Source organism: Bombus fervidus, chromosome 6 (genome assembly GCF_041682495.2).
Source record: "Bombus fervidus isolate BK054 chromosome 6, iyBomFerv1, whole genome shotgun sequence".
Taxonomy (NCBI): domain Eukaryota; kingdom Metazoa; phylum Arthropoda; class Insecta; order Hymenoptera; family Apidae; genus Bombus; species Bombus fervidus.
The window spans coordinates 10,958,895-10,971,556 of record NC_091522.1 but is presented as its reverse complement, the minus strand read 5'-3'; the positions used below and the strand labels follow the sequence as shown (position 1 = coordinate 10,971,556).

General features: G+C 38.8%; 2 protein-coding genes across 8 annotated transcripts in view; one reads left to right on the top strand and one right to left on the bottom strand.

Moving 5' to 3' along the window:
• Window positions 1–12,662, top strand: part of LOC139987909 (uncharacterized) — a 586,680-nt gene that overhangs the window by 17,623 nt on the left and 556,395 nt on the right. The gene's annotated exons all lie outside the window — the stretch shown is intronic.
• The window catches only part of LOC139987915 (uncharacterized), a 456,615-nt gene that overhangs the window by 111,913 nt on the left and 332,040 nt on the right, over window positions 1–12,662 (bottom strand). The window contains exon 5 of one of the 2 annotated variants that reach the window (XM_072004734.1): window positions 138–1,021. The exons of the other annotated variant lie outside the window; for it this stretch is intronic. Within the exon in view, the coding sequence (XP_071860835.1) occupies window positions 908–1,021 (114 nt within the window). The 3' untranslated portion in view covers window positions 138–907. Of the gene's footprint in view, window positions 1–137; window positions 1,022–12,662 lie in introns of those variants that run through there. 2 annotated transcript variants of the gene reach the window in all.

The following is a 12,662-nucleotide window of genomic DNA, read 5'->3' as shown; positions in this document are numbered from 1 at the left end:
CCAACTTTCCCTTTTCAATGATGCAATTACACTTACGCCGTATATAAGCAAACTTCTATGGGAACACGAATAATTGAAATAGTTACAAGCATTAATTACAAATTTCATCTCCTTAAAAAGTGTATGTTATAAGAAATGAAATGAATGTTAATTATATAACTTTCTTACTCTATCGTCTTTATAAAGAAATATAGAAAATTATGAAACACATCCCCCGTAACTAATATTCATTCCAAAATATATTTAAACAATCGCTCCGACAGCGAATATTAAATAGACGCCAAACAATGAGCATAGTAAAACAAAAATTACGTCGGTATCTAAAACAGAATGAATAACGTTTATTTCTAGCCTAGCGTAACGTTGTTTCGTGCGAACAAGTTTTCCGTTTTGGAAAACAGAACCCCGGTATAATCCGGCGATCCGATCTGAAAATCCCGCGTGCACCGAACGTTGATGGCCGCGATCGAACCGCGTCCGATGGAACTGTTGGTCGCGTTGCGGCAAAAACGTTAATGCGACGTCTTCCCCAACGTGTGCGCCTCGAAGTACATCCGGTGATTTATCTACGCTGATACACGATAGTAGCCGCGTACACCGCATCAGTGTAACTAACCCCTTCACTCTGGAGAGCCCCTAAGGCGATGCTCTCTTCGACGCTCACGCTCGGATCGATCACATGTGCAGCGGTGTCTCTTCTCTCCTTCTATCCAGCCGCTGGTATCCATCGGTCTCTGTTTCTCGTGCATCAAGTTGGTCGATCGTGATCGTCAAAGGGTCGCTCACTCGTAATCAGTCGTGCGAGGGCTCACGCACGTCCTATCGCGACTATCGGGGTCGTTAACCCCCCACCTTCTAACCGTTCAACCCTCCACCACCGCCACCTCCATTTCTACCTCCTTCGCCATCACCTCCTCAACCTCCTCCTACACCTTGCTAACCTCCGACCCTCTTCTTCGACCTTCTCCTCCTCCTCCTCCTCCTCCGCCACCTTCTCTTCGTCGAACGATGCACGATCTCTCTGCAACAACATGCAGGCCCTCGTTCAAAGGCGTTGCCTGTGCTCTGAAACCCCGTTTCACGGGCAGCTGGATCTCAGGTGAGACGTGAACGGACAAGAGAAAATACGGGGATACAGCAAGAAGGAAAATAAGGATCGTGCAGCAGGTACTCGTGCGTGTCGATCGCTTTTCTGGATTTTGAATCATGACGCTTGCCTCCCTCGGCTGCTGCCTTCCTCTTTGATCTTTAGACACGTCGTTTATCGACGAGATCGTTATTTAGTTCTTTTCTCTCCTTGATCGAAACGAATCGAGAAGATGCACCGCGACTAGAGACGAGCACGGTTATGGGTTTTATTAAACGGGTGAGCGAGTTTCTACGAGCGCGCTATAATCACGATGGCTATCAAAGTTTATCGTAGTTATCGGTCAATAATTAACCGTATTATTGCCAGGTCATCAAATTCGGCTATCGCGAGCCATTAATAGCTCGCCGATTTAGGTCTAGCTGCAAATTTTCCGTTATCTCCGTAATATGGAGTTTAATTTGCTGTTTGTGTTTCGTAGTGGTATCCTCGTTAGGCGTTCGTTACCGTGTTATTTTCGTCTTTAATGATAGTTATATATAGAGATGATTGTGTAGACTGAAAGCTTAATGAGTACACGTATTAAAATGGAAGATTATTGGAATAGAGGATTTACCGATGAAGAATTAACGAGACGTAGAATTATTGAAAGATGATTATTGATTCTAACTAATCTTAATTATTATATTCTCTTTCAAAAAATATTAATTAGTTCATTAAGGATGTCTAACGTTCCATTGGAATAAGTAATCTTCTTTTTTCTAATGACACTGTTGATATTTCGTCTAGAATGATACTTACAATTGACTTGAGAAAGTTGTAGATAGTTTTAATAAATAAATTTGATTAGAAAGCATATGAGAATTTAACATTTACACCTGTAAATCGTTACATCGATCACTGAACGTTACAAATATTCACAAATGTTGAGTGTCACGTGATTTTGTTTTCCCATTTTCCTTTTGTTGCCTTACGAGGAAAAACGACCATAGTGAGACACAGAAGACACGGCTAGTAGATTGCAAATGAGAGCTTTCGTAGTAGCTGTATGTATTTCTTTACTGAGGATTTTAATCCCGCGGGCAACGCGATGCCGCTTTAACGTCCAGAGATTCCAGTGCTCTCTACGTTTTGCCGCTTCTTTCGCGATTATCCGTATTTCACCTTCCTCTCCTTAGTCTGTTTTCAATGTGAACATTCTCTTCGCGGTCCGTTTGACGCGAATAAAATATTCACCTGTACCGTAACTTGGATTATCCGAGTTCGAATTGCTTGCGTGTAGAATGTCAGAATGACAATACGCGAATTACCTTGTTCAAAATCTATCGCGCGTATTACAGTACGTTTATAATATACATTTGTCTTTATGAAAATTGACACACGCACAAGTTGAATTATTTAAGAACGAACGATGAAAAACATTGAAGTTTGAAATAACTGCGGACACAGAGTCGCCGTTGTAACTCATCCTTTCTTCTCTCGATGAATCGTTGTCGCAGTGGAAATTGATTGATGAAACGAGAATCGGGATGGGAGAGAGAAATAAGAGAAACTGAACGTTGGATAAAGGATGTCACGCATAGAAAGCATTAATTGCGAGAGATAAAAACGTTTGAAGTTACAAGTAAAGGGTATATGTTAAACGATATATTTTATTTGAACTGATTTTTAACTGCCTCTCGGGAAAAAAGGATTTTTCTCTAAGGAAAAATAATTAAACCGTCAAATATTGTTAAACGTTTGTTAAATAATATTTAGCAAATATATGCATCTACTATTTCTGATTTATATGACTACAGTATTAGTATGGATATACGGTAGTACATACACGATCGAAAGAGAATTACATCCTTGATCCTATACGTTGATTGGATACGAAATTCTTGACATATCGGTTACATCGAAATTGGTAGATCAATGATCACTGGTAATCAAGAAGGTTACGTGGCTCTCGTTACTAATCAATGTAATGGAGTACGACGAACATCTCGCATAACAGCGACGATGTCCGGGCTGCTGTAATTGCTTTCGATTGTTGCTTATATGTATATGTATATGGAATATTTGGCTAGAACTAGAGACGCGTTATTATTGTAAACACGAGCAGGGATATACCAACTATGAAACGAGGAGCGTTTAGCGGATATCCGTTTCATCTTCGCTTGATCTGCCTGGTATCTTCGAATTAGATCAAACCACTTATTATGTGCTTGAAATTTTTTATTGTAAATAAATAGTCAGAAAATTAACGTTTTATATGTTTGCATAAAAAGTCATCTGAATACAATTCGATCGAAAGGAACATCGAATGCAAACGATTGACCCTTTGACAATTTTTGCATGACGTGTTTGTATGACAAGGTATGTAAGTAAATTGAATCTGCATGACAGTAAAATTTTCCAAAGGTTACTGATAATTTTACTTTGATTTAAACCTTTCAACAACACGAGAGAGATAATAAGACAGACGTCGTAAAATCTCATTGGCCTTCGTCATCTGTACCCTTTAGAGCTTAAATTACACGATGTCATCAAACACAGAACAGTGAAAGTCGAACAGGGATTGCGTATGTTTGAAAATATTTAAAACTTCTCCCGGGCGTTTAATTAGGACACATTCGCCCGAAGTTGGCAGAATTATGTTTGTACAGCGCTTAGCAAATATTACTCTGCACAATCCCTTCATAAATATTCCAGAGCCGCGATAAACTAACTTCTCTTGGCGTTAATTAATTCACACGCACGCGAATGAAAGAAAAAAGAACGGGGAAACTAGGAAGGTAAAGGAGAAGAAAAAAGAAACGTTGACGATAAAGAAACGCACCCACAAGTATTTTAATCATTCGTGACAGTTCCGCGTAGGCGACGGTTGCACGCAAACTACATGAAACGTTCAGAAACGTGTTAGGCTGGAATAGCGCCGGAAATAAAGAATTATCGAACGTTTCAGTCATCGCGCACGAGTAATCAAAACGATCGTATTTTCTTCGACGCAATTCAAGTGTTTACGAGTTTTCCACGACACGGCTAACCTTTGTCTACGAGATATATTTCCTAGTTTGCGAGGACCTGATATCTCCTATGGGACAGAGACTGTGGACAAGCACCTGCTTGCTCCCAAGATGGTCTTAACACAATGCCGGCTGCGCTCTGCTAGTAGCTGGCCTGGTTCAAATTGCTCGTTGCACGCCGGTAAACTACCCGTGCAAACGGTAAACTCAAATAAATCATGAACCTCTGAAGAGACTACGGGATGCGTTCATTAAAAAATTCATCGAGTCGCTCGCCATTGAATCGTGGTAACAGCCGGAGTAGCAGCTGGCTGCGTGACGAACGAATGCCATGGGAATTCCGTCGAACGGCCGTAATTGGAAACTGATTTGTATTCCGAGCTTTAAGATAATCACACGTTGTAATAGGTATTCACGCGGCAGCTTCTAATTAATTGCCGGTCGTGTACGCGTATCATCTGTAATTGTTTACCTTCGTCACTTTAATTATTAATTATAACGAACAAGCTGCCAGGCAAGTTTCATTTAATTGGATACGTCCACGCTCAATATGGAGTTACTCGGGGAAGTGGAAGCTGGGTCTTGCAAAATTTTCTGTATGTAAACCAATTAATGGTTGCCGTTAGGTGGAATTTTATGCCACGGGATGGAACATAATTCGTTTAACAGAGGAAGAAGCGCGGGCGAACACCGCGTATATACAAGAACATAGAGGAATGCGTGTTTACGCGTAAAGTTTTCACTGACCCTAACAGAGCTTCGCTGGGTGGCAGAATCGCTGGCCACCTATTCGAAATCACACTTTTTCAGGCGCCGTTTCAGCAGGTAACCTGCAATAACCAGATAATAGTTAGCCGAGATCCGAATTTATTTCGTCAGTGCACAGTTGGCTTTCAGCGTTCAATGATAATAGGATAATCGATGAAACTGTCACCTCGTACAAGAGGCGGTCCGATAGGCGGGATTCTGGCGTATTTCAACGAGACAAACCGAAGCCACAGTACGCAGCGTTAAATAATTGCTTGGTATCCGTTCGATTCTCGAGGGTGATTCGAATGGCGGGATTGTCGATGAACCGGGGTGAAGCGAGGCTGCTCGAAATGGAAAACCACGAAAAAAATTGAAGCAACAAAGAGACCGAACAGAAAGAGGGCTGGGTGAGAGGGCGGGAAACGCGGGAAAGAGAGCGACACGAACAGAGGTAGGGGTGAGATAGAGCGAGAAGGAGAGGGGGTGGGATATCAGGTTGGAAGAACAGAGAGATCGGCGATAAACGAATCAACGATCGTCAGCCACAGGCTGACCGCCGACCGCGCCCCGACGCTCTGCGCCAACGAGAAATTGAAAATGGAAATGTTTAATTGCCCGAAAACACGATGCCGCTCTCCACCGCGTCGTTTTATATTTTTCGCCACTTCTACGATGCCGCCGTACGTACCGATCGTGTGTTTTACCAAAGGGTTCGTTTGTTTATTGCGGACAACGGAATCTTTTTGTACTTTAAATGGCAACATATCTTTCGTATTTATAATTGAAACGTTGCTCGTTCATTGACAGGGCATAATACGTTTGCCGCGTTACTGAAATGCCATTGAAGTGTTGTTAAGTAGTTTCTGTTCATTTCAATTTCGATATAGTGGGTACCAGTATATAAAGCATTATATTAGCATTTATTATAGCAAAAAATTTTAATAGTGTGAAAGTGATAAATATAAATTGTTATTTCCTATACGACATATTAGAATTACGTTCTGGTATAACATAACTATTATATTCTGTTAAGGTTATTTGATGTATGTGGATACAAAGAAACGCGTGGATAAATTGTAAGGTATTGTAAGTATATATATATTGTGAATATCAAAATACAAAGTGTGGAATACAATGTGAGCTGGTCCACATCCGCACGCTAGCAATGTTACTCTGAGACTAAAAAAACCCTGAAGCCAACGTCGCATATGTACCGCTTATGGTCTGTCCTCGACGCAATCTTTTGTCTATGCGCTGTCGATGGCTTCAGTGCTTGAGAAAACTGAAGACCAAATGTAGAATTTTCTTAGAAGTGGCGACCACTTCAACATATTCGATTAAAAAGTATAACATGTGATCGTTCTCAAGTATATACATCTTCGTATAAAGTAATTCTATACAAAATTATTCCTTTGTCTTTGTATACCTTTACATTGCTCGTATAATTCAACAATTTTATGTAAGAAAGAATCGAGAGTCGATTAAAATTATATGAACAGTACATCTACGAAATCAATTGAACAAAACGTAAATCGAACTCAAACACGGATCGAATCATGAAAAAAATCAAAGTCTCTACGTTACATCCCCTTGTTGTTGTTCCCATTCAAAGAACTGGTCATTAATCAAGCGTGAAAGTAGTTTAAGTATCCGTTGTGCGTTTTATATCGCGTTCCAGTGTTGCCAATTTCTACAAGTTTGATCGAGAATTTATCCGTTCTATCATCCACGGATAATAGATGGGAAACGTTGGCCCGTTGCATCGTGATAAATAGGATGCAAGGGTAGCTGAAGAGAATCGATGGAAGACGTCAGACAAGATAGAGGGCTTCTCGAGAAATTGCCATAGACACGGAAATGTGACGAAGGCTGACGAAGCCCCTCTGAGCTACGGATAAATACGGATGTCTTATTATTTCCTCTCGGAGAGCAACAGCTATGACGAGCGACCGGATGCTGGGATCAAACCCCTTGTACTTTCTCTCTTAGCGCCAAAGCGTGTCACGTTCTACCGAGTAGCATTCGGGTTAATTAACCGCCGCAGAAAAGCTCGTGTTTCCCTGCAGTTTAGGTGTGCCTGATTTGCATGTAGAAGTTCATATCGCGAACCACGGGGTCGTTGGAACGTTTTTGTATAGGCGAGAAAAGAAATCTCTAGACGAGTATGCCTGATATCTGCCTCGTTGCTTAGAAGAAAATTACGGCGGCCTTTTTCGTAAATTTTCGTAATTTACGGTGAATTGAACTTGAATTTCGTTGGGAGATTTGAATACCACTAGGGTTGCTTTTAGGTAGAACCTATACTATAATGTATAAAGGGTAATTTGTGAAAGGTGATAAAAAATTATTACCGAAATAAACAGGTACGCGGATGGTGTTCGAGCATACGAAGTTGAAAATTAATTCGAAGAAAATGTGAAAGGTTCTGCAATTTGTTTTATTATCACGAAGATGTAATATTTTGAAAATACAGAATAAAATATTTCACCCTGTAGCTTCGTTTACGAGAAAATCTAGTTTGAAAATTCATGAGGTACGTGTACGTTTAACTATCTTCTCCAATTCCTTCGTTCGTTTCAATTTAGTCTGATAATTTGTGAGATGCATTAATTAAACTATTTGAAAAGTGTACAGTATGTTTTATTCTGTGCGTTTAATCAATGGTTAATACAAACACAGATGACATAGAAATGTAATCGAACGTATGTAATAGATTTCTAATCTTGATTTTCTTGAAACCTCAAGTCAAAAATATTTATCGTAGATTTTCATAAAAGAATTCTTCCTTTATACATTTAACATCATTGTTTCGATCGTTATATAATGAGTTATATGTGACACTTTGCATATGAGGGAACCTATTTCTAATTCTTTAACGGAGACACCATCGAACTTGGGTATATTATCATTGGTTAATCTGCAATATTTACCTGCCGTGTTGGCATTGCAACATGTTTGTCGAGTATAAATAATATATCTTTATCAATGACAAACTTAATTACTCGTACAATCCGTAAATTCACGCTGACTAGAAGAACATTTTTATTTCTTTCAACAAATACTCGCATACCCCACGCAGCTAAAATAACCGATGTCTTTTTATACGATTGTATATTTAATAATACGGTGCAACATACGAGTTTACGCTATAATTTGAATTACAAAGTAGCACGGAGAACTGGAAAAAGTGGGCGAGATTTTTAAACACGTTGCTTTTTAAGGGATTCGTTTTAAATTTACACTTAGAGAGCATTGTTCAAAGGAGAGACAAAAACTCACGGCATTATGTTCTTTATCTAGAAGTTTACATTCCCAAGGAAGCGTGTTTTGAAACCGTGTTTGTACAGTCAAGTTGGGCAATGTATGCACGGGTAGCTGAAACGTAGCTTGAAACGTAACGTTACTAGGCACCTTTGTCGCGTCTGGCCTGTGAAGCCTCCCGGTGCGGTGCCTCGTTATCTTTTTATCTGGTACTCGTCCCACCCTTCTTCTAGAAAGAGGGACGAAAGGGAAGAACGAAGGGAAGAGTCAGGCGAGCGCACATGAGACACCCACATTAATTATTTTTCTTCGTCCTTTTGTTTTTCCCAGTCTCGCGACTCTTAGCCTGCCCGCCATTTTGCGAGACGTCACTGACCGCAGATATCCAGCTGAAATACACGTAGATGTTTCCTTAAATGGATTGCCCGTCTTTGTCAAAACGTCCAAAAATTCGCGACCGTAACCCCTGCAACTACGTACATATACTCGCGATATAGATGCCCGTTTTATATATTGTTAATAATTTAACGACCGCTTGACTTTTTAATCTACATCGATTTATATAATTGCAACGTTGATGAAAGTAATGCTTGAAATAATAAGCATGTTATTTATTGAGCTATCGAATTAAATTTGCGTTTTGAATGCATTATAAGGGTAGTAAGTACGAATTTACGGGTTATCGAGAAGTCATTAAAATTTAAATGACATTTTACTATTCGCTTTCATCGTGATTTATAAATGTACGTTAGCCACAAGTATATTGAAATAATCCGCGTTAATCAATTCACACAGATGTGCAGGAAATTTCTGTAGGTGTAAATGTAATTAGTTAACATTCTCCTGAAATTTTGGATACTAATATTTTCTATACCCAAACAAATTCAAACAATTTCCCTGCAATCATTTCTTCAATTTCTATATATATCTTTCATCCTGAATAAGAAGATTTCCTGATTCTAGAAAATTTAAATTAATACATTATTCGACGAGTATATATTGTCAGTATCTGAATAATTTTTAAGATACCGTTCCTATATACCTTATATCCTTTCCAACGGTTAAAACTGATATAATTAAAATTAATCTTCTCTATTAATCGTTAATTCCAGGGAAATCTTTCAGCTAAGAAACGAGCAAGCTAGCAGGTTGATGCGTGACAAACAACGTTTTACGCAATACGCGACTAATCATATTTTAATCGGTGATTATCGGTTAAGTGGCCTAAACGGCAACGGTTATGCCACAAGATGCACCGAGCAAAAGCATTTTTGAATTCGATGGCATCCGTAAGCCTTTCACGTTCAAGAAGCACATTCTGCAACGTGTCTTCAATTTTATCTAATAAAATGGAAGCTAGCGCCTTGTTAAGCCACCCTTTGGCGCTTGCTAGTAAATTAATGAGCTCACTGCAACACTACACCGTGCAAACCCTTATACCGTCCCAACCACCCCGTGCTTCCCACCCGCCCCCTTTACTCCGTTGCCAGTCTACTCGCTCTACGCTCTCCTCGGTCTACTCTCGAAACCAGCATTAAATCATACATCAGCGCACGATGTGGCGGATGACGAGGAGGAACGGGTCTGGAGAAGAGTAAAACGGGAAATGCTAACGGGGTGGAGAGGGTGTCGCGTATCCTAGTAACCATCACACGGCGAGACCAGACTTTGATAGGGTTTAGAAGAAAACGCTATGAAATATTTCGATCAGATTATTATTATGATTGATAAATTTTTGGAAACGTAGTCGGTTGTTAGTCAATTTCGAATGTAAAATATCGAGCAGGGTAAATATTAAACATGTATCAAAAATTCTCTCAAATCGTATTTTATAACGAAAATATCGAAAGCATGTCCCTATAAAAATTTGTGTGAGCAATTTAAAAGAAAAATAGAGTACGGTATTTGACTGACGTTTTTATTTAAACCTGCAGCACGTATTATTTTCAATTTGAAAAATTTTTCCGAAATATATATATCGTAGGCAATACGTTACAATTTATTATGGAAGCAATATTCGTGGCGAAACGTGTTTGCGAATATAAATAATCATTCTTCATCCAATATTCGTCATATTGTACGGGTACCTGGTTGGTAAAGGAGAATACATAATTTCATTTCGATAAATTGCAACCTGTAAGTGCAACAAGAGCTTAGAAATGAACAACATTTATTCCGAAATCCCATTATAACTGGTAGTACCATTTCATCCACGTGAAAATCTACATTACGCATTGCTTATTGGGATTCAGTTGAAGTTATTTCACGGCCGCGTCGTGTAGATTAAGTCTTAAACATGCGGAATCTAGCCGAGAGCATGCAGAGAGGAAAAAGGGTTAACGCGCTGGCCGGAAGAAGGTCCGAGTGTGGTCAGCTCGTGTAATCCCCCTTTAAAACCGACAAGAATTAACTTTAGCACATCGCAAATTCGCACCACATTTTGCGGCTATTATGAATTTAAGCACTCTCCGTTTTGCGAGGTGTAAAGGATTCTGAAATGAACTCGTACGGTCAGCGACAAAAATGGCCCAGCAAGATGGCGATACGAAATGTTATTTAAGAAACAAGAGAAAATCAACGAACGCGGAAAATACTTAACAACGTGAAAAAAGAAAAGGAATGAAATACAAAACGTTGAATCGTATTAAACAACTTTTACAAGCGCTATCTGCTTATTTTGTGCTTTATCTTTTTCAGTCTGGAAATTCTGATATTTCTCTGGCAGGAATATAATAATACATCTCTTTTCTAAATTTGGTACATACATATACAAGTATTTTTAGAATTCATTATTTTTTAGTGTTCCCTATTTCTTGATTATTTTTCATTGACGTGTAATTGCGTGATATTTTAAAGTTACCTTCAAGTTTGCATGAGCACAAAATGCAAAATTTTATTAAGAAGGTCGCATTGTAATGATAACAAATTCAATAGAAAGTTTCAGTTACGCCATTAACTCACTACATTTAATCAATAACAATAATCAATCGACTAATCGAATAAGTTTATTATCGCTGATATACCTTTGTGTGTACGAATAAATTTCTAACTTTCTCAAAATTAAAAGAAATGCAAAAATCGAATGGCAAAATACCTCTACATCTTTTCAGGAAAAAAATTACCGAAGACACATATTCAAGTAGAAAACGTATTTAATAGTAATCAACTAATAATTTATTTGTAACAATCTGCTTTCAACCGTTAAAATAACGATTATAAAATGTAGTAATTATGCACCAAACTCGAGGAAAGGAGAATGACGCGTAACAAGAAGAACAATATGCAAGATTTCTGAGTTTAATAGATCCGACGAAAAGGGCAATGAAGTTATAACATGGTTTTCCATGGTTTTGAACTGGTGAGGATAGGGGTTGCTGGTTCTTCTCTCTTCCGACTACAGGCCGGAACTGGCCTTCTAACCTCGTTAACACACCCATCTTTCGTGCCGCGAACGAGCGAGGTTCGCCGATTTCATTACCAAAATGCTCCGCCCGGAAGTAATCAATTATTTCGAGTCAACGCAACGACTAGACCGTAGATGTGTCTCATACGCGTGGATCCTTCCATCTTATCGTGTTTTCAATTCCGTCACTCATGCAAGTGTCATAGGAAGTTGTGATCGATAGCACTTAAGAGATCATATATTATTTAATACTTGTGTGATTCTTCTACACAGTATACGTGTTGCTGCGATATAACGAAGTTGTTACGTTAAAAGAATATTTTCTTTAGTGAAAGTTCAAATTGAATTTTTAAGCGATGACCTAGTTTGACGAAATAATGTATGTAGTTTAAAAATAATTGGTAGTTTTGTTTATTCGCTTATTATTTATTTTAAGGCTATGCCCATGCAAAAGGATCATTAGTAACTATATTAGCCTCTTATGGATTTAGATCTACGACTTAAATAAAGCGAGATAAATAAAATGATAAATGTATACGCTAAGTAAGAACATGATGTTGAGTTTAAAGCAAATCTCTTTTCTGTACCGCAATATATATTCAATTACAAATACGAAGTACTTTCTTGCACAATGTTTGTTTCTGATTTTAAAAATTCTACTTGCGATATATACATATATCCCTCGATATTTATCATTATTTTGCCATCCTTTGGAGTACGTTGCCTCCATTATTTAATAATTATTCGATTCACATTGCAGAATAATTTTAACTTATTTATAGCTGCGTTTAAAAGTTGGAGCATTCAACCGATCGTGACAAGTATTCGTCGGTACCGAGACCTCGACAGCAGACACTTTATACCCGTAGACCTTACGGCATGTCGCTCGGCAAGTTCGCGACGCTTTCGTGACTCGCATGCGAGTCACTAGTTATCGTCGAGATTATATCATCCCCCCCGTGAACACGGTATGCCATATTGACCGTTAGTTGCTTATTAGTGTCGTTCCTTCATCATCGACCAGGCACGTTACACATTTCGAAAAAATACGTGGTTATACGTGCAAAAATTCAATGGAAATTTGTGGTTTCGTGATATTTTCAAACACCTACCAAAATTAACTACTGATTAGAGGTAGAATCATCTCAGC